At 36.8% G+C, this 22,374-nt stretch overlaps 2 protein-coding genes and 1 pseudogene across 3 annotated transcripts; 2 read left to right on the forward strand and 1 right to left on the reverse strand.

The window, feature by feature from the left end:
- Positions 1-1,817: 1,817 nt before the first annotated feature.
- Positions 1,818-5,765, forward strand: LOC106336709 (polygalacturonase ADPG1-like). 2 transcript variants are annotated; one of them, XM_013775626.1, is made up of 4 exons: positions 1,818-2,142; positions 2,309-2,390; positions 2,549-2,657; positions 3,035-4,206. In XM_013775626.1, the coding sequence occupies exons 1-4, from the start codon at positions 2,118-2,120 to the stop codon at positions 3,218-3,220; spliced, it is 402 nt and encodes a 133-aa protein (XP_013631080.1). In that variant the 5' UTR covers positions 1,818-2,117; the 3' UTR covers positions 3,221-4,206. The 2 variants fall into 2 exon arrangements, with proteins under 2 accessions (XP_013631080.1, XP_013631081.1); XM_013775627.1 differs by lacking the exon at positions 3,035-4,206 and adding an exon at positions 5,664-5,765 and having other exon boundaries at positions 1,824-2,142.
- A 30-nt stretch (positions 5,766-5,795) lies between these two features.
- Positions 5,796-7,023, forward strand: LOC106336710 (annotated as a pseudogene).
- A 5,616-nt stretch (positions 7,024-12,639) lies between these two features.
- Positions 12,640-13,122, reverse strand: LOC106341501. Its single transcript, XM_013780262.1, has one exon. It carries the CDS (start codon positions 13,105-13,107, stop codon positions 12,766-12,768), a length of 342 nt encoding a protein of 113 aa, XP_013635716.1. The 5' UTR covers positions 13,108-13,122; the 3' UTR covers positions 12,640-12,765.
- Positions 13,123-22,374: the final 9,252 nt, after the last annotated feature.

Consider the following 22,374-nt stretch of genomic DNA (forward strand, 5'->3'; position numbering starts at 1 on the left):
GAGTTGGGTAGTTGAAATATAACAACGATTTTACAAGGAATATTTTACATGGATTTTACATGGTTTTAACATATTATTTACAACGACTTTACGACGAAATTAGGTAAGTTAAAGCACATTGAATACACGTTTTCACCTAAATATAACGGTAACATGCTTCGTTGTAATGTCGATGTAATGATTACGACGTATTTCTCATTCCACGTACATTCGTCGTAAACTTACATGGAGTTTACGACGAAATCAGTTCGTCGTAAATTTACATGGCGTTTACGACGAAAGTTATATTCCTCGTAATTTCGTTGTAAAGACCATGTAAATTTACGACGAAATATTTTCGTCGTAAATGTTCGTTGTTACGGGCACGTTTTCTTGTAGTGCACTAGTCACCAGTGGCGGAGCCAGAAATTAATTTTGCCGGGGTCATAATTAATTAATTTAATTTAAAGTAATTTTATTCAAATATTATTTCAAATATCTTTTATATAAACTATTAGTTTAGTTAGTTGTTTTAATTTTTAAGGAAATTATATTCAATAAAACAAAAAGATATAATGTTAAAAAATCTTTAAAAAGATATGTAATTGTTGTTGTATAGAGTTTTGAAACAAAAGTATGGCAAAACAAATAAAAAAAAATCAAATGTTTTTGTTAAAAGTTAAAACAAAAAAAAATAATAATGGAAAGCGGGTGAAGTTTGTAAAACAAATAAAAAACTTTGTTTGACCCATGTTTCACTTCAAAATCAGGCTTTTAGGACCAAAATAATTAACTGAAAAAAAAAAAAAGTTCATGGGTGCAGAATTGAGGATTGAACTCTCCTGAGGGGGTCAATACTAGAGAACTAACACCATTAGACCATTTATTCTTTACGTAAGTAGTGTAACAAGTTTAGTTTTTAATATTTTAGTGGGGTCAGACTCCCCTCCTGTGCATGTAGATCCGCCTCTGCTAGTCACTATATGTCACACATAAGATACTCCGAATTAATTTTCATCATGCTAATATTAAATAAAGTTCCTTCTCTTTTAATGCAGCCATGCACAAAAGCGCCAACGGTACCTACATACAAAAGCTCTCTATATATACATTTAATTATGTTCATTTTTCACATTCAAACTTATAAGTGGACGTTTGATTATAAAATTGGCATGTATATATATGTGTGTCACTGTGTGTTTATGCTAATGCAGGCTCTTACTTTATACAACTTAAAAAACTTGAATCTGAAGAATCTAAGAGTGAGAAATGCGCAGCAGATTCAGATTTCTATTGAGAAATGCAACAATGTTTCCGTTAAGAATGTCGAGATCACTGTCCTCGGCGATAGTCCCAACACAGATGGTATTCATATTACTAATACCCAAAACATCCGAATCTCCAATTCAGACATTGGAACAGGTAATGATGATGATCCATAATTACTTATCAAAAGAAGAGATGATCCATAATATTAATATTCGATTTTATTGATCCGTATACACGTATATTATCCCTTGTTCGGAAACTCGCTAGGCGCTACGCGTGCGGTCGGATAGGGCCTAGCGCCGAATCACCTAATCGGATATTATGCGTGGATTAATCGGGGTGTAATTTTAAGTTATATATATATATGTTTTACGGTTATATATAGTATATATGTGCTCAATTGTGAGTGAAAACACGTTGGTGTAGTGGTAATTGGCTTACTATAAAACTCTGCAGACCTAGGTTCGAATGTAGGACGCCCCATATAATTAATTGTTTTGATTTTTAGGTTAAAAGAACTGAGAAATGACTACAATAACCTTATCTTCAACCCAGAATTATTAGTTTCTGCAGAGAGTTACAGCAGCCGCCAAATTATTTTTCGCGATTTCCTTGTTTTGAGTCAAAACACTCATAACCCAACCTTTTTATGAGCTTAGTACAGTATACTACATTTAAGCAACACCCCTAACAATACAAATCATGAAACCGTTGAGGCAGTGAACGAAGGAGATATGAAGGGATTGGTTGTTAAAGAGCTGGGGAACACGTCGGAGATTCGATGGGACCACCGAAAACGGCGACGGCACCGGCAAAAGAGAGAAGGAAGCAAATGTCAAAGAATTTTGATTTCAATTACACGGATTTAGATGCCGCGCGTTCATTTATTCTACGGTATACACGGAAATTAGGCGTGTTACTGTTCAATGCAACCGAATCAATGAAAATCGCTACGCTCATGTTACGAGTAGCGTTTATACGGCCGTAAAATCGGTAAAGCGGCAACGTTTTTGAACAAGGATATTATCTAGTAATAATATTCATGGTTACTTTTCTGTAGGCGATGATTGTATATCCATTGAGGATGGATCACAAAATGTTCAAATCAGTGATTTAACTTGCGGCCCCGGTCACGGGATCAGGTACATTCTTTTCCGAATACTAATATAAAGGTAATAAAATCAGATTTAATATATATATATATATATATATATATCTCTTGATAGTTGTTATAAATAAATAAAGTGGATATATATACAACATATGGACCTTAATTTTTTAAATATTTTTATATGAGAAGCATTGGGAGCTTGGGGGATGACAATTCCAAAGCTTATGTCTCGGGAATAAATGTGGATGGTGCTAAGCTCTCTGAAACTGACAATGGAGTAAGAATTAAGACTTACCAGGTAATTGGTTTGCTTTTCGTTTTTTATTGTTTTTTCACAAATGTAATCTCTTGAATGGAACAGCTTTTGCTTGAAATTGTCAATATATAACGACTCCCTTATTGATTTCAGGTATTTGATTAAGTTTGAAAGAAAAGGAAACTTGAAAAATATGTTAAACCTAATGAGTTTAGTAAAAATATGTTAACCTAATGAGTTTAGGAAATTTAGTTTATATATAAGGTGATACAATGGTGTTGTCTAGAGATTGCGAGATTGTATTTGAGAAAGCTTAAGGTTTTTGAGTTAGTTTCCTTAATATCAATAAGAGAGTTATTCTTATTATTTGAGTTCTACAATCGAGTTACTTGAAGTCTAGATTCTTCATTTGGTATCAGAGCTTGAGACGAGCCATGGGATCGATTGATGTTACGGTGTTCTACGGTGAAGATCCGGAGAGGTGGGTTGAGTGGATCGACGAGTTCGTTGGCGCTCACAATTTCACCGTATTCAAAACAAGACAGTTAGCATACGGGTTCATTGAAGGTGATGCTATGTCGTGGTATGGAGATGAGATTTCATGATATGGGTTTAGTAACTGGGATGAGTTAAAAGTCAGATTATTCAATCGGTTCAGTACACTCGTAAAACAAGAGAAGGAGCAACTGGAACAGCCCAGCTTGATGGATAGTTTGAAAGAGATGAGTCAACTTCTAAACCGCTTTGAACAAAGTTGGAAAGGAAAAGAGGATACAAAGAAATCTCAGGAGGAGAAGACATTTGAATCAGATGACACAAAACAGGTCGAGAGCTTAGACGGAGGAGATGATCTAATTATGTACTCAAATCAGCTGATTCGATATGTGAAGAGCTATACATTGATTCTAGAGTATCCAGTGATGGTGCATGAGAAGGATAATTCTGAGACTAAAACCCCTTTGTTCGAAGAGGATAACGGCTCAAAGACAGACATGGATAGGGGCGCCTACCAAGTGTTCGAGAAAATTCTCAAGAGAAAGAAAAAAATAATAAAGAAGAAAAGGAGATTGAAAAGACTCTTTAGTAATATTAAAAATCGGTTGGTAGAGATTTTAAACCACAAAGAGAGTGATAACTCAGACATGTTGGGGATACAAACGGAGAGCACAACCAAGAGACAAAGAAAGAGTTGGTTGGAGTGGAGTAAAGTGAGCTGTCACTGTGCACACACTCGGGAAAAGTTAGACAGAAAGTGGGTACTCATGTTCAGAGAGAAGAAGATGTGCGATGAGTTTGTGAAGCTGTGGGTGGATCAGAAGGAGCTAGCGGATCTTCACGCGAAGATACCTACCATGAATATGCATGAGATAAACAGGATCACTGCACAGATATATATTGGTAGAGGAAGGATCTTGGTGAACTGTGAGACTAGGTTTGCGAAGGTGACTGTGGAGGGGAAAGACAGGTACAGAGTTACCATGGATGTTCACAGGAAGGTTTTATTGGAGAGGAGCAGGTTTTTCATGGAGAAGATGAGTTGTAGAAGAAAGGAGTTTCTCATATGGTGGAGATCAATGAGTGTGATGGCGTTGATATATATGTAGAGACTGTTGTTTTGATGTATTATGATGATCTTAAGAAGAAGTTAGTTGGTGAAAACGTCATCAAACGTTTGGCTTTACTCAAGGTTTCTGCTGCTGTATCGTTTGATGAAGGAGTGATGTCATGTTTGGAGCACTTGAAAGCTGCTCCATGGTCAGAAGATAAAGTAGATATCGTTCTGGCATGTCTTGATGAGCTTCATCTTCCTGAAGATTCAGTAACTATGATTCTTCATAGAGTTTCATTTGAACTGAAGAGATCTAAAACCGATGATATCTTTTGAAACTACTCACTGATGATCATGCCAAAGATGAAAAAGCTCGGCGAGAGATGAAAGTTTTGATTTTTAAGTTGCTTAGACAAGAAACTGACCATGAAGTCTCTAAAGATACTCTCTATGTTCTGTGCCATATATGTCTCGTCTCTCTTGTCTTCTGCTTATCTGAAGCAACCACACAGATTAAAGGTTCAGGGAAAAACCGTGGTGCTCTCATCGTCAGAGAAGCTGACAACATGCTGTGGATGGTGGACAAACTGATCAGGAAGAAGTACAACAAAGAGATAAGCAAAGATCACAAGGTGCTTAGTAAATTTAGACATGAATGTGAGCGTGCTAAACGAGCCTTGAACAATCAACACCAGAACTACAGGAAATATGAGTATTAATAGCATCAGATTATAGCGTTTTTGACGGTTCTGCTATTGTATACCAACACTGACTTTTTTAATAGCGTTTATAAATTTAAAACGCTATGTTTAGTATCGCGGGAAAATAATTTTTTTTAGCCGCGTTAATTTACCAAGTGTAGGCGCTTTACCATTTTAGATCCAAAATTAAACTCTATTAAATGTTAAATATCTCAAATTTTAATCAAAATACTTAATATTTGACCAGGCTTTATATACAAAATAGTTTAGTTTTTAATTTTTAATTTTTAATTTTTAATTTTTTTTCTTTCTTTTCTGTTTCTTCTCCATACGAAGAAATGAGAGCAGTCTGCTTGACTTCCTCAAATTCTCAGATTCATCTCTAGTCACACTAGATTGAAGCTTCATCACCACTCCTTTTGACACCATCGCTCGTTATGCCACCACCACCAGCTCGTCACCACCATCGCCATATCTCTCATCCGCCATCTCTCTCTCTGATTTTGTTTTGATTTTACAAGAAAGAAGATGAATTTGTGTTACCATAGTCACTCCTCCTTCCTCAGCCCTTTACCCTTTGAGTGTGATTGGTCGCCAATAAACAAAAGTTTGACACTTTCGAGTTTTTTTTCCATGTTTCAGAGCTTTGTTTGCTTGTGTAGAATCTGTGTTATCTGTCTGTTTAGGTTTTAGAAGAGTGATTAATCTGTTTCTGTTAAGTTTAAGGCAATTTCGAAATTAATCTGAGCTGTTTAAGATCTGATTTTCGATTTGATCAGTTTCTGATAATGTAAACAGGGAGCTGGGTGAAGTTGAGTACTTGGTGCTTGACGAAGCTGACCAGATGCTTGCTGTTGGGTTTGAGGAGGCTGTGGAGTCGATTCTTGAGAATCTCCCGCAGAAGCGACATAGCATGCTTTTCTCGGCGACTTGACAATCCAGTTTTCAGTAAAGATTTGATCATGGGTGCTTTGATGATCAGTTTTCTCCTCCAATATGGATTCAGGTGGAGAGGTCATCAAGGATGGCAAAATCACTCTCGAGGGTTTCACCGTAGCTGCTCGAGCTTTCGCTGATAATTGGAAAAGACATAACCAATCGTTCCCTCCCTGGTCATGGGTTCCTCTGATCAACCGAACTCTACTTAAGGAATAAGGTCAACGTCGATCAACTCTACTCTCCATTTTAAAGACAGCGTTTTTAGCTTAGACTCCTACGTTTTGTTGTGTTATCAGCAGGAGGAAGGTTACTTAGCGCTAGAGAAGATCATTATTCTCATTTCACTTGAGGTAAAGTCACAACCTTTAACAATGTTTTTCATCTTCTTCCTTCTTTTATGTTTCTCACCATTATCTTCTATGTGTAGGAAAGTGCTGAAGAGGAGTCTCTAGATGTTACAGCTGGTTGGTCGGAAAGGGAAGAAGCAGCTGATGATCACACGATCTTGGTACATAAAAGCCATTTATCTTTTGTATGTGAGCCAGCAGAATCTCTGAGATTGGTTCTTTTGCTTTCTCGCTAGGTACAAAACTTTGAAGATGAAGCACACTACTATGATTACCAAGTCGTTTACAGTGCATCATACATAGTTCCTATATTTTCGTGGATGCTCTAGCGGTATGTCACACCATCACCCCGGCAGAAATTTGGATTGCTCTCTTAAAGATAATCATCTTTGTTTGTCGCTTTTTATTAGATGGAAAGCTTCTTTCTTTGGATGCAGCAGATCGAGTCTACTGGTCGTGGTGTGTTGGTTTACTTGCGTGGATATGAAGGAAGAGGGGTTGGTTTACGTTGGTCTGAAGGGATATGGATTAGCCATTGTGTGAAGAGTCCCTCTGTTGAGTCTTATCACAGAGGAAAATAAGAGATATTTGGAAACAAAGAGGACTAAGATGGGTATGGCTTGAAGTTCAATGGTGATGTTGTGGAGAAGACTGATAATGCTGAAACCAACGAGTCTTGAGTTCAAAGCTCGAGAACCAGTTTGAACCGAATCAAACCAAACCAGGAAGACATATACTTCAAAAAATCATATAATCAGCAGATGTAATCATATCAAATAAATATTTGTTGAAATAAATATTTTTGGCTTATTATTTATCGAATCTCTGTATCACATACAAATTATATTTATTAATTATTTACTTGTGTTTTATTAGAATGAATTATATTTATTAATGATTTTAAAAGCAATAATTAATAAATAAAATTGGAGTAAGCTCTAAATTTTTAATATCTCATCATAAAATCTAAAGATGACACAAAAGGTAATATGATAAAAAGAATACCCAACACTAATAATAAAAAAAAAAAACAAAAAGAATTTTTTTTATCTTGAGTTCTAACCCCTAAACATGCCCTAAACCCTAACTACATATCTCAAACCCTATATCTTTAATTCCATTTTTTACATAAATCTTCAGCTTTAAACATTTTAATCCAAACACTCAAATATCATACAGAAATATTCAACTTTAAACATTATAATACAAACCCTACATATACCTCTAGCCCTACTTATAACTCCAAACCCTATATCATATTCCAAATCGTAACATTTTAAATTTATAACACTTGTTTTTTGCTAAATGATGAAATTATACAAACTATAAAATTTAAATAAATGAATACATTCATAATATAACTTCAATCTCTAAACTCCTAACCACATACTTCATATTGATATATATCATAAAACATTAAATCTAAATTTTAAATATTTTAGTCAATCGCACAATTTTAAAATTTAAATACAAAATACAGATTAAAAATTTTAAATTATGATATCAAATTATTTAAAGTTTAAATAATTTTACAACAATTATAAATAAAAAAAAAGAAGATAATATGTACTGTTTTTTCTGAGCCATTGATTGATTTTTGAATCAAAGGCCCAAAATCAATCTCCTATCTATCTTCACCTTTGTTTTCTATTGGTTGGACGCATATCACCTTCTCCACCGTTAGATGATACTGAATCAACGCTTGAGATTTGTCTCCTTCTTTTTCAATTATTTTCTGAGAACAGATTAGTGTGTGTGAGAGAGAGAGAGAGAGAGAGAGAGAGAGGCGATGGGTAAAGAACTTGACGCTCTAGCAAACCTTGGCTCCTTCTCATCCTCTTCCTCTTCCTCGTCGGCCTCGAGATAGATCTGAAATCTCTCCGCCGCACAAGCCAAAAGGTGATTTCCATCGCAGCCGCCAGAATGCTCATTCCCTTCGATTTCCTAGAAATTTCTTCACCGGAATCTGTGCCTTCACCAGCACATACCACGGTGGACGAGATGACTCGAAGCCACTCAGAGTGGGCTTCCAGAGGCTTCTCAAGGAGATGTCCGGTTCCAATCAAACCAACAACGCAATCGATCAGCCAGCTCCCTCCGGTTCAGTCTAATCAGTCTCTTTCAACCGTCGACGAACCCGCCGATGTTGTTGAGATTGAGAAGTAGTGCGGCTGTATAAGGTTCATCTGATGATATCTATTATAAATCTTCTGTTTCTAACTATTGAGTTTTTTCTGGATGCTTTGTTTATAATTAGCTGAAAATTCTATCATTTGGTTGATTTTTGGTGAAAAGAGCTTTGGATTTGGTTCTTTGATTTCAATCTGTCTGTTTAGATAATTGTGTATAAGCTCTGATGGATCTTTGTTTGTTATCAGACATGGTAGTTAAGCCAATTCTACTGTTGACATCTGCGAGGATTTGAGGAAGAAAGAGTTGATCTTTCTGACAAAAACAAGAGATTAGTACTTTTTAATTTGATGTCTGAAAAAGCGTAAAGAGTAACAACACTTTTGTGTTCAATGCATTTGCCTTATCTTTTTGTAAAGCTACAAACTTTGAAAGCATCGACTTAGATTTGTTCCTGTTTTCTTTTCATTAGAAAATAGATTCTAATTCTGATTGTGCTTGTGCAGCGCTTTTCATGTGCTACATTTCTTGATGCTCAAAGAAATCTGAAAGTCTGGTTTTGGATTCAGCGCTTTGTTCCAACAAGTCATGGTAGGTAACCATTGAATTTGTCTCTTACCATCATTTTTATTTTCCTGTGTTCGTACTGAGTTGTTGATTACTGTATTGCTTATAGAATGGATATTAATCTCTGATTTTCTAAAAAGGATGTTGCTTTGTTTTTGAAAAAAACTACAGGCCAGAACATAAGCTTTGAAGGATGGTATCGAGCAGACAAGGAAGACAAGGCGACAGCGAAACTCTGGTGTATGTAGCAGAGGACTCGATAGAAATCAACTCCGGTGGCTAGGTGATGCGACGACAACACTCTGAAGGCGGATGCTCTGGAGGCTGGAGGCGTAGGATTAGGGTTTCTCACGGAGGCTTGGTTTAGCTTTAGGTTAATTGTGTTTTGGCTAATTATGTTTTGGTTTAATGTTTTAATTTGCTTTTTGTTTAATGTGTTCTTTAGTTATTTGTACACTGATGACTGATGTTAATCAATAAATAAAATTTAATTTTTTAATTATAAATCAATTTTTGATTTAATTTTAAATAATTTAATTATGAATTATATTTTTAATAAATTTTCAGATAATTAAAAAACAAATTAATAACACAAAACATTTGCTATCTTTGCTATTGGGAAAATCAAATTAATAAATTTTAATAACATTTATATCATGTTATTATAAATATTAACAATTGCATACAGAATAATGCTATTATTGTATAGTTAACTATAACATTAAAAAAAGCCGCTATTAAAAGTGTCGGACCTATTATAACGGGCGCTGTCAGAGCGGCTAAGGAAGCGCTATTATACAGAATTCATAGCTTTTTTCGTCCGCTATTACTATCCATATTTCCTGTAGTGCAAGTTGCAGTTGAGATTGAATCTCGTCACGACACTGATATGACGAGCAAGAAAGCTATGGATCTTTTGGCACTGACTCTAAAAGAGGTGGCTACTGACTATAGCCATGCCAAAGAGAAGCTCGTGGTTGTAAAAACAGAGCTTGAGGCTGAGAGGTTGGATTCCAAGGAGTGGGAGGAGAAGCACAAGGAGGCGAGGAAAGAAGCTGAGCTGCTCAAGAACACGAGCGAGAAGCTAAGGATCGAAGCGGATGAGTCTCTTTTGATTTGGAATGGGAAAGAGTATGTGTTCGTGAGTACGTATTATAAAGAGAGGAGAAGATGAGAAGAGCTCGCTTCTTGGAGAAAACAATAGGTTGCTTGTGGCTCTCGACGCATGTGAGAGTCTGAGCAAGAAGTCTAAGGACGAAAATCTGAAGATAAGTGACATACTTAAACCAGCAAGAAGCGAAGCTAATGTGGCTGAAGAAGCGGTTTCTAGGGCTGAGAACTCGAATCAAGCAGATGCCTTGCTGGACAAGGAAGAAGAGTTGCAGTTTGCTTTGAAGGAGATTGAGAGAGTGAAGATTAATGAAGTTGTCGCCAACGACAACTTGATGAAGTTGAAGAAGCTGTTGTCTGAGGTTGAGGTAGCTATGGAGGAAGAGAAACACAAAAGCTTGAGCAGGCAAGAGTCCATGCTGAAGGAAGTAGAAGTTAAGGTATTAAGGGTTCTGATCACAGAGGTCGAGACTTTCGAGTTTGGTGAGGTGGACGTGGCGGAAGGTGAGAATGTTGTGTTGGAGAATTCTTGTGCTTCACTGGTCGGTATATGTTTGGTTATAACTTACAGAGCGATTAGTCTTTTTTGCATGCTACTGCGATCTTTCAGTGGACACAAGGGATCACACTTTCAACCTCATAACGGATATTCTAGTGGGTTGTTTAGTATGTTCCAAAGAACTTTCCATGTACAATGGAGAACTGCAGCTGGTGCAAGTCAAGAGAAACATTTGTGTGGCCTTTCATGTTCAAAGTATACTGATGCATCGTGCGAGTATTGAACAAATAGATGTTACGGTGGTTCGTGTTCGCTCTCCCACATTTGCAGTGGCACAACACGGGAATAGCACGGTTGCTCCAGACTTCACAATACATAGTGTGCATGCCATGGAGTTCATAGATTCCCATTCTCTTTCAGAATTTGTGGACTATGTTTCTCTTTTGAGCTGTGAGGTTACAAAGGGTGACATCACTTCGTTTAGCTCGTTAAATTCCAGAGATGGGTTTAAAAATGAGATCAGTATTGCTGGTGATCTCAAGGTTTTGCTGAGTGGGTCTAAAGCTGTGGGAAAGTTTGATACTAAAGAGTTGAGGAGTGTGCATTCCGATGATGAAGAACATGGTGAGAAGAAGAGAAAAAGAAAAACATGGAATTTACAAAAGCAAGAAACAATGGTGTTGTATTCTTGTGAAACTGAGTTCATGGTGTCAAAAAAAAATGTTTGGAAGGTTCAAGTTCAAGGAGATGAGAAGTCTTATTGGAGATCAAGATTTGTCAAAAAATGAGTTTAAGCTTAAGGGGGAGAATGTTGAATTAAGCTTGAAAGAAAATGAAACTTGAAAAATATGTTAAACTTAATGAGTTTAGGAAAATATGTTAAACCTAATGAGTTTAGAAAATTTAGTTTATATATAAGGTGATGCAAGGGTGTTGCATAACTTAAGAGTCTAGAAATTGTGAGATTGTATTCGAGAGAGCTTAAGGTTTTGAGTTAGTTTCCTTAAGATTAATAAGAGAGTTATTCTTATTATTTGAGTTCTACGATCGAGTTACTTGAAGTCTAGATTCTTCATCAGGCCGGGAGGGTCAGGAACTGACAAGAACATTAAATTTCAAAACATTCGTATGGACAATGTCAAGAACCCGATCATAATCGACCAGAACTACTGCGACAAGGACAAATCCGAGCAACAAGTAATTGATTGATTAAGTTTATTTGGCCAAGTTTCTGATTCATTAATCATTTTTTTAAGCTAGCCGCACTCGGCTTGAAATGCGAAATATGTTGATAAGGAATCTGCGGTGCGAGTGAACAATGTGGTGTACCGGAACATAAGTGGTACGAGCGCAACGGATGTGGCGAGGTATAGTGCTTGAGAATGTGAACATCAAAGGAGGAACAGCTTCTTGCAAAAATGTCAATGTTAAGGATCAAGGCACCGTTTCCCCTCAATGCCCTTAACTAATTATCTAATTATGTAATTTACATAGATACATATACTATGTAGAATATTAAAGAACTAATATATGGTTAATATATATACAATAGTCGAAAGATTTGTTGTCTAGTGTATATACATAATCACTAGTGTTTGATTGTTTGTCAACTTTTCATGAACGGTGTGAGTAAGATTATTTTAAATATTAATTATAAACTTATAGTGAAAATATAATCAAAATTCCAGTAAAGTGGTTTGATTATTTCAAAGTAATAGTTTCGTAAATAAAAATTACCACAAAAACCTACAAATTAAATAGTTGTCTGTAGTCCACCATGTCACATGGCCCGAGTTTGTGCCTATGGCCCTCAAAAACTGAAACTAAAATGTTAATTTATAGAGTGTCTATACTTCGTGTTAAAAAAAAAAAAGAGTGTCTATACTTATTATATAAAATAAGCTGTTAAATACCAAAATTAACCAAAAGAACTAGTTTTCAGTGACTTCTTGCTTTGTGGCCTACTTTCCTATAAAAAGGCCTACTGAATAAACTTTTGATGTATATAATTATAATCTAATATGATACTAATGTCTTTTTTTTTTTTCTATAATGCCGTTGGTCTCTAATCTCAACGGATTTAAACATAAAAGTTTTTTTTGGTAAAATGATTTAAACATAAAAGTTGACAAGAACTTTTGCTTTTTTTTTTGTGTGTTTTTCAAATATTTATCATTAAACATTAGAGAAAAATCCGAAATCAATGTTCGTAGAATAAGGTACATACAAATTGACATCTTAAAAGTTAATGAGATTACATAATGTTAAGAGATTAATCGAAGAATATAGCTTTACCCATTTTCTTACTTCACTTCTTGCTTTGCTCCTCCACTGTTGCTGCCGCTGGAGGAGGAGGTGCGGCGACCGTGGGGGCTCCAGCATCAATGCAGCTACGGGACTTTCTCTCGACCCAACATTCGATGTCGTGGTCTCCGGCGTTAGATAAATGACGGCCGCCGCAGAGCCGAGCGAAGATGCTGGCTAAAACGGATAAAATGGTGATGACGGCTAACACGACAACGAGTGTTTCTATTGAACGGTGTTCCGAGCTGTGACTCGGCTGGGCTTGGGGAGGTGGGTCCACGTATATGGTGGTTGGCGTGGTTGTGGTACCCATTTGATCATCCAGTCTTGTCGTGACTCCGAACATGAGAGTAAGTGAGAGGGAAATAGTTTCAGGTAAGCTTGTGGAGGTAAGGGTTCAATACTTGGAAGTAGGCCGGGGCATTTCGGGCATCAGTTCGTTCGGGTATTTCGGGTTTCGGGTAGTTCGGATAGGGGCTAGAGGATCCATTTAGTACTTGACCTATTTTCGGTTCGGTTCGGTTCGGTTCGGATAGTTTCGGGTTAGGTTTGGTTCGGATAGTAAATGTAGAAACCGGAAAATATCCGGAAAAAGTTCGGTTTTCATTTGGATCCGGTTCGGGTTCGGATAGTTCGGGTAGTTCAGATAATTTGGATAAAATATCGGTTATTTAGGATAAAATATCAAATACTTAGGATGATTTAGATAAAAATTTTGGATATTTTGGATTACTTTGGATATTTCGGATAAAACTATCCGGATAGTTTCGGATATTTTCGGGTAGTTTGAATACTTTCGGGTAGTTTGGATACTTTATAATAATTTAGTTATCCTCAACTATTTTCAGATACTTTTAATAGAATTTTAAATTAAAAATATATATTTAGTAATGTTATATGTATATATATAATTAATATTTTTATATATTCGGATATCCGTTCGGTTCTCGGTTCGGTTCCGGTTTGGTTCGGTTCGATTATTTTGAATATAATAATATAAGAACCGTTAGAGTATTTGAGGGTATTTGTCCGGTTTCGGTTTCGGCTATTTCGGTTCGGTTTTTCGGTTCCGGTTATTTTGCCCAGACTACTTGGAAGTGGAGAGTGTTGTTACCTAAGGGTGTGGACTGGTTAATTATAGAGTAACTGAGCGATAAGTCAGGTAGAGTAATTAGGAGAAAAACTAGTAGAGTAATAAAGACAAGAAAAAAAGAAAAATCTAGAGTAATTTGTTATTCGCTTCCAAAACTGTGAGATAATAAAGTGAAATATATATCTCTATTTAAACAGTATCAAGAGTAAGAGAGATAAAAGTTATTTTTATCTAATTGACAAAAATAAGTGGAACTGAGTGAAAATTAATTATCCCTAGAAAAGTTATAGCTACATGTGATTTTTAATCACACCCTAAGCAGTTATTTAGATCTGACTTTATAATAAAATAAAAAGCATTTCAGACTTATGGTTTTAAACGTGAAAGATCTTTAAACGTTTAATTGTAATAATAATTATATCCTTTTATTTCCTGTAGGATTTCTATATGTACTCAATTGATTCTCATACACTCGCTTAAAACAAATATTCACGTCACATGACTCATTTCAACGTCATCAAATTATATAATTGGATAATCCAAAAATTAAGAAAAATAAGAAAACAAGACTAAGTATATGATAAAATTAAATTTTGCAATTCCCAACTTGTTCTCAGTGTGTGTAAAAACCAAATCACATGCATTTGGTAAAACCAAGAGGTAATTTATTTGTTGGGGGGGAAAACCGCCATTTAAATCCCCAACTTTCACAAATAAACTAAACAAAGCTCTAACTTTTACGCAATTAAAAAATTTCAAATTATTCCTAAACTTCTATTGACTCAGCTTTTTTAGTTATGTACAAGTCAAACGTTAATTGAAAGTTTACGTCTGTTAAATAGTAAAACGGTGCATTTTGATGATTCATTAAAATTAGGAATTCTGCTCGAGTCGTGAACCCTAATTCCTATAACCAACTAAATCCTATAAAATTTCCAGTGATTGCAGAGAGAAAGAAGGTAAAGATCTTGGGGATTTTAAAATATTAATGATGCAGCTAAAACGCACCGTGAGGATGGACATGATCAGTGTGACACGTCACTGGGCATGCCAGCTAAGTGACGGAGAGTAGCAAGAAGTACAAAAACAGAGTATGCTATCACTTGGAGAATTATCCACGAAAATAGATCGTGAGTTTGTTAGAGTTTTGTTCATCTTTTTTTTTTTGGTAAAAGTTTTGTTCATTTTTGTTCCGAGTTCTTGATACTCTTTAATGGAGTTCTCTCATTGTTGTTTTTTAAGTTGATTCTTCGTATATACTCTTGAGAAGTGTGAGAAATGGTATTTCGTATCATGACATTATTGTGTGGTTGAAGCTTTCATACGGATTTACCATATCAGAAACTCACGAGCCTTATTTTAACCCATGATGAAAAAGAAAAAAAAATATTTACGAAATTAAAGATTGCAGTCTACGAAGAAGGAAAGAACTCTTAATTTTATTGAGTCACCAAAACTCACTGTTTTTACTATTTAACAGATGTAAACGTCTAATTAACGTTTGACTTGTACATGAATAAAAAGGCTGAGTCAATAGAAATTTAGGATTAATTCGGAATTTTTTTAAAAATTTAGTATTTATTTGGCTTGCTTAAAATTTAGAGTTTTGTTTAGCTTATTTTTTAAAGTTTGGGATTTAAATAGCGGTTGTCCCATCACACATTAATTACCCTCTCTGCTACTTCTCGTCTGCTTCTTTTCAAGCCACCTTTGACTCAAATTTAAGCATTATTTATTCTTACAAAATAAAACGTGATCATCGTGAATACAGTAAAAGTATATATATCCTTGGTTTAACCATATATACAGTATCCTTGGTTTAACCATATATACAGTATCCTGTTTAACTATATATACAGTGATTCATTTCTAATTTTTTTTTTGCTTAATTTGGAGATTCATTTATTATTACAAAATATAACTACATATACATAGTAACTGAGATTTAGCCTTTGATCAAAAAAAAAAAAACTACATATACATAGATTTAGATTCATTTTATCTATGAACTCACTAGTAACTGAGATTTAGCCTTTGTCTTTATTTGACTGTAAACTCTTGTCAGGTGATATCAACGGTGGGGTTTGTTCATCTTGTTTTATCTCTGCCTCTTCTTAATAATATATTTTTAATATATCAATGTGTCAGCTCAATAATGTTTTCCAGTAAAAGAATATCTAATTTTTACCGGAAGAAAAAAATTGGAAAAGGAATCTGGTGCAGGGGTGAACACAAATACTCATTACTTGCCTTTTATATCCGTTACTCGATCTGTATTGGTTTCATTTTTTCAAGTACTCTTCGTTGCCAAGTCAAATATCAAGTTGTTTAGTTTTCCTATTTACAAATACAAGGCAAGTATCAAGTATCACAAAAAAAGTTACAACTCGTCTTGATATTATTCGTTACTTGTTTTACGACTCAAAAAATGATAACTAAACCACAAAAACCAAAGCCTTAAACTGATATTTCTTTGTTGTAAGAAATAAACAATATTTTTTTTTTATCAAATATATGTATTAAGTTCCATTTTTTTAATACTAGGTGCAAATATTTTATTTAAAATAACTCTCGTTTTTTTACCAAGTCGAGTAAATAACAAAACTTGCATAACCTTCTCTCGTAAAATATTATCTATCAAGTAATTTTTACAAACTTGGAAAATATCCAAGTAATTAATAAGTACTTGTAAGTAGCAATTAATCGAACAAAGCAAATAACTTGTAAGTAACATATTTTTGGAAAAGTACTTGTTTCCGACAAATCAAGTACAACTCCAAAAATTCATTACTCGTTCAAAGTAAGCCAAATATCAACTATACGTAAAAAGCAAATACCCGCCTGTAGATCCTAAAATCTACACTAAGTATTTAGTAGTGATTGAAAGTTTAATCTGGGGAAAAAGGATGTGGACAACAATATCCTCAGAACACAACGATATAAACAGGTATGAGTTGACAAAAATGGACTATATTCACAGGTCGAATATCATAGAGATGTCGGGAGAAAGAATGATCGTGACTGAACTCGAGGTCGAGCTGCCTACGTACCCTCGACGAGGGATCAAGTCATAACGTAGTTCGATTATAATCATCTCGAAAAGAGACGTCGGGTTTGTCGATCTCTAGCATGAGATGGTTTTGTTATCTCGATCAAGACGTCGGGCTTCGTTGGTTTTCAGCGTGATATCGACCTCGTTATATCGAGCTAGTCGTCGGTTTAGTTGCATGATGTGGAACGTTGGCTTTACGGGTCTCAAATCATCTATGAATAGACAATGAACTCTTAGGAATTCGGGACGCCTACATGTGATCTTATTAGGCCGAACGTCGTATGAAGAGCTCTCGTCCTTCATCAATCATGGAAGCTCATTGTGGTGACGTACATGTCGTATCTCTATAGGTTACGACTCTGTAACTCCTCTTCTTGTTATCGTGTCTTTGGGAGAGGAAGGATTTCGGTCTGATCAAATACATGGCCGTACTTGATGTGTCGTCTCTGTTATTTTCCTGGTTGGAAGAATCAGATATCCTCAGTTGAGCTCGTTCGCTCTTCTTCTGTTTTTCGCGGAAGGGGCCTCCTTTAGAGAATCAAGTCTTTGTCTTTTATAGAAGGAACTTGTCTCCTCTACGTTCGTAAAGTTGTTGCACGTGATCCTTGAGTCAACACCGAACTCCTCCTTTTTAGTCGGTGAAACTCACGAGATCTTTTATGTAAATATTTGATGATCTTGACTTGGTCAAGTGGATTGGTCTGATCATTAAACCATTTCCACTGAACCGAGACATGTAAACCATCAACGACCTAGAGCTTGTAACGGGACGGTTTCGGTGACGAATCCGGCACCAATAGTCTTCGTGGGTTGGGCTTTGCTGCTGGTCGTGCGGCCCACATTATATTTGGTCCAATCTAGAATATTGACCGAAATTGGGTCCAACATTTTTCCCCCCAGTCCTTCAAGTGAGGCGACGAGGTTGGAGGACGGAGAACCTAATAACAATATGATTCCAAGTTGATTTTCTCTAGATAGTCCGCGAAGTCGTTTGCCGTTTGGTAGTGAGATTTAAGTGTTTGATCTTGTCCTGTTTGTCGTGATCAAAATGTGAATTCGATCTCAGCTACTTGGTGTATTATATCAAGCCGTTTGATGTTCGTTTGATCAATAAGTGATCGATTTCGTTTATGTTCATGGGTTAAGGAACTAGTTCGAAGTAGTCTGTTGGAGACGCGATACGGAAGATGATAATTGGATCGAGCTCTCGGTTTCACAAATATGGGTAGAGCTTGTCAGCGGAGAAGCTTATTTGAAAAGAATAGAGAGTTATTTTGATTTCTCATGGTAGATTGGATTTTGTGATTAAATTTATTTCTGTTTATGATTTTTTGATGTGAGTCTGGTTGCTTATTCCCCGTCAACTCGAGTTTGTGTTAATATTTTTGTGTCTGTGTAAAGGTGTTGGAAATATATATAGTCCCAACGAATCACTAAGTTAATGAAAAATGATTGGATACACTTAGAGAGTGAACATTTATTTTGGTTCGACTATAGGAGCGATTTGTATCGCTCGTCCTCGGGATGTTTTGCGAGATAGAAGCTGATCAGGAATCTAACTTGCGGGCCGGTGGTGGACTAAGGACGTGGTTTATTGATGTTGTTTTTTGATACGAAAGATGAGAGTTTGGGTCGTTTGAGACCGTGTGGTAAAACTCGCTAAGAGTTTGAGCTTGTTTAAAGTTGAAAATAGAGTTTAAGGATATTTCGAGCCAATTGAAACCGAAAAGTGAATCCAAATAGTAGTTTGAGCTACTGGTAGTGTGAGAATAATGTATAAAATATTTTGCGGTTATATAAGTTTATTTATGAAACTTGTGATTCGAAATAGTGATTTGAATTCGATAATATATATAGCTTGTAAAAGTAATGTGAGAATCTATTCTCTGATGCAATGTATTTATGTGTAAATAGATTAAAGATAATTGTTTACCGACATGGGCGTGTTCTGGTTTTAACGACTGCAATCTAGCGGAGAAGAAATGGTGTTGGATGTTTGATCGGTTTTTCCTTGTGTAGTTGATGAGAAGTAGACGTGGCTGTGAATTATTAACTTGATATGTGCACAACTCATAGTACGCCGTCGTGGACCATGTCGTGCTTACTACCTCTTGCGGCTTTGGTTTGGTTTGGAAATGTCGTTTAGACAACATGTGATTTTAGAATATTTCTGCGTGGTTTGTCCAGATTTATCGTTTTCCTTAACAGGAAATGATTTCGTGGTCAGAGCCTTTTAGTGATGCTTTGGATTTTGTTCGTGATTTTCTACGATTCGTTATAGATAAAATCTATTTGCTTCTTCTACGGAAAGGGATATACTGGCCCCTTAAGTAGTTCGAGATCGTTTGAAGTCAGGCGTTCAATGGCTCTTTTCATAATGAAGTGAATGGATTTTTCACTTAAGGAGTGTAGACTGCAAGGCTTGAGCTTTCTTCGCGCCTCTATGGCATTTTTGTTTCGATATGCTTGATATCATGCTCAATATATTTTTGGAGGCACGATAAGGGCTTGTTCAAAAGCTCACTATCGATCTGAGAGTGTAAAGTTTCACTGGCTCCTTGACTTCAGCTCTTTGGGAGTTATGTTGGTCGATATTCTTGAAGAGTTGAACTCGGCCACTGAGCTGCTAAGGTTCCTTGGACATATGGCTCATTGTTTTCGTGGAGCAAGATCCAGTTTCGGCTCCTCGAGCTTCTGCAACAGAGATCGAACTCGATGCCATTATTGGAGGAGAGCGACTTGTCGATCCTTCGTGTTTCACGAGCTCGTTAGAGGTCGAGTCTGTCTTATTTTTAACTCAGATGCAAGATATGTATTTGCTTAATGATAGTGGATATGTGTTTCATAGAGTTCGTATCTGCGTCATTAGGGTTTCGGGAGCTCGATAGCTCGAGGGATTTTTGCGTTGCCTTTGGTCGGTCGAATTGATTGGAGCGCGAACTGGTAGGCTTTCGCATTCGAGCTAGCTGATTCAGTCTTTGCTCAGTCTATTGAGACTTAGGCTGTGGTGGTTTGATTATGATCGAGGTGATTTCTAGAAGTTTCTTTGGTCTAGAAATGTATGGATCATAAGATGGAAACTTTGGGAGCACATGGAGATTCTTGGTGACTCGATCGTGTTCGTGGTATTGGCTGTGATCTATGACTTCAGATTGGTTCCTTGTGCGCTTGAGAGCTTCAATTTGATGTGCCGCGAGATCTCTTTCGTTTTTTTAGACGACTTACTAAATTTTGTTGCGTGAGTTCTTAGCTCTTGGATTTGTCTATTGGATTGGTGAACGCGCATCACAGCTTGTCATCCTCTTCGAGAGTATGTGCCCAAGAAGTCAGTCGGTCGGGGACTGTAGATCCCAACACGTTTGAAGGTGTTGATGCTCGTTGTGGATCATGCTTATCGCAGTCATGGTTGGATCTATAAACAATCATTCCAGGTTGGGATAGCGATCTCGGTGTCTCTTCGATTTCCAGATACACAAATCGAGGTCATGGGAGTCGTTTGCAGTTAATGCTTGTCAACGTCCAAAGGGAGCTCAAGGTATCGTGTTTGCTATCCTTGAGATTCTTCCTTCTTTATGATCATTTACTGATTGATGATTTCACCTTGCTGTGCGGCGAGTTCGTTTAGTTCGTTGAAGACAATTAGCAGCGTAAATGATTGTCTTAGAAGGGTTTTGGTGAAATTCGTCCTTTGAATGCGTCATAAAAGATAACGCCAATATAATTTCCAATGTTGATCATTACTCGGGAGAGCTCGCATCCCCTGACTTTGAGGAGTATGGTTAGAGCGTCGCGGTGTGGCATATCGAACTTGACAGTTTCATGTGTTTAGAGTGTCATTTCGTGGTAGGGGCCGAAAATAAGTTATCGGGTTTGGATGCTGTTTCCGGCCCTTCCCTGGTAAGCTTTAATTGATTTGATCGAGTAACATAACTTCGATTCCCTAAAAATCGAGTCGGCTCGCTTATTTGGTTGGTCGCACCTCTTCATTGCTAGGTGACGCCACTTTTCGTTGGGTAGTGCCCTTGCCCCCCAGAAAGGTTGTGGTCATATGACTTCAAGCTGTTTTTCAGGTGGGTTTTCTCTTTTTTTTTTTGGGAAATAGTCTTCTCGAGGATTCGACTCAGACTCCGAGCGTTCTTCGAGCTCGTTCTTCTTTGGGGTCTAAGTCGTCGTACCATAGTTGGTATGGTTCGATCTCAACATTTCGATTTGGATCTCTGACGTTTTGATTGCCAGTTTGCGATGGCACGAGGTGCGTGGTTGTTTTCTGATTCGGTTAGTTATTGACCTCGTAAGCATTTGATGTTTTCGGCGAAGAAGTGGTAATTTTTTTACTTCTTTCTATGTGATTTTGGAATGCTCCTGCATTGGTGAATTTTCTCGGGTCTCCCCTTTGTTGTTTAAGCTGGCGAAGTCGTGAGGTATATTTCCCTCTGTTATGTTCCGTTACCAAGCAGGTCGGTGGACTGAGTGCGATACGAGTTTGGGGCCACTAGGAATCCATTTTTGGGATTTATAGAATTCGTGGGAGGCTCTTGAGGTTGTGGTTCGTACCGAGTTTCTATGGGTGTTAACTGGCGGGTTCTTGTGTTCTCGGCACCTTGTTTGTGCCTCTTTTAGAGCTGTTAGGTTCAAATTCTGATGAGCCGTCTCAGGTCGAGGTGTCGACCTATACATTTCTTCGCCTTCAAATCGGACAGATCGGGAGCTGGAAAACTCGAGGGTTTCGAATGGTTCGGATCTTGGGTTTTGGCGAGCTCGTGAGCGATTCTCAGTCTGATGGAATGCATTATGCATTTGACCCATCAAGCGGTGGTAAGATTTTTTGTCGTCTTTGCAATTCTCTCTCATGAAGCATATGAATATCTCTTCGTCCTGTTCTATGACCCAAATGATGGAGGAATTGTTTAATCGTTTCCACAACATTGTGATGGAAATGGAAGGCTCCGTAGTCGTTCTTTTCACTCTGCAAGAGGTCTTTCATTCGATTAAATATGAGTCTGTATTTTTTCAATCCATGGTGAGAAACGTTGATGGTCTTCGTCTCTTTAGCTCCCGAATTCCTTTTATGAGAAAGTTGAATCATCTGTGACACCCGTCGTAGATATCAACTTATTCCTGCCAGAGCAGACAAAGAAGCACTATTATTCATGACTCATAGCGTTTTTCGTCCGCTATTACTACCCTTTTTTCATGTAGTGCACTAACAATAATATTTAGAAACTGTGAATAGTACGAGGAAATAGTTTCCTAGATTGGATTTAATAATTATTACTTTCTGAACGATAAAATATGGAATATGACACTTAGTTCATTATGTGAATCCCTGATTGATGGCTGGTGCGAAGCAATCAATTGATATTGGAAGAACAAAGCTTAGGAGACAAGAAAGAATTAGATCGTGCCGACACTTTCTCGGGTCTAATTCGACGATGACTAGCGACGATCGTACAAGGACAGCAAAGGTC

The sequence above is a fragment of the Brassica oleracea genome, chromosome C4 (genome assembly GCF_000695525.1).
Source record: "Brassica oleracea var. oleracea cultivar TO1000 chromosome C4, BOL, whole genome shotgun sequence".
NCBI classification, from domain to species: domain Eukaryota; kingdom Viridiplantae; phylum Streptophyta; class Magnoliopsida; order Brassicales; family Brassicaceae; genus Brassica; species Brassica oleracea.

Bases quoted from the DNA above. Each gene is read 5' to 3' on its own strand.
- LOC106336709 (XM_013775626.1), top strand. From the start codon at position 2,118: ATGCCGCGCGTTCATTTATTCTACG. The intron at 2,143-2,308 runs GTATACACGGAA...ACTTTTCTGTAG, and splicing joins GCGCGTTCATTTATTCTACG to GCGATGATTGTATATCCATT. The intron at 2,391-2,548 runs GTACATTCTTTT...TTATATGAGAAG, and splicing joins GGCCCCGGTCACGGGATCAG to CATTGGGAGCTTGGGGGATG.
- LOC106341501 (XM_013780262.1), bottom strand. From the start codon at position 13,107: ATGTTCGGAGTCACGACAAGACTGGATGATCAAATGGGTACCACAACC.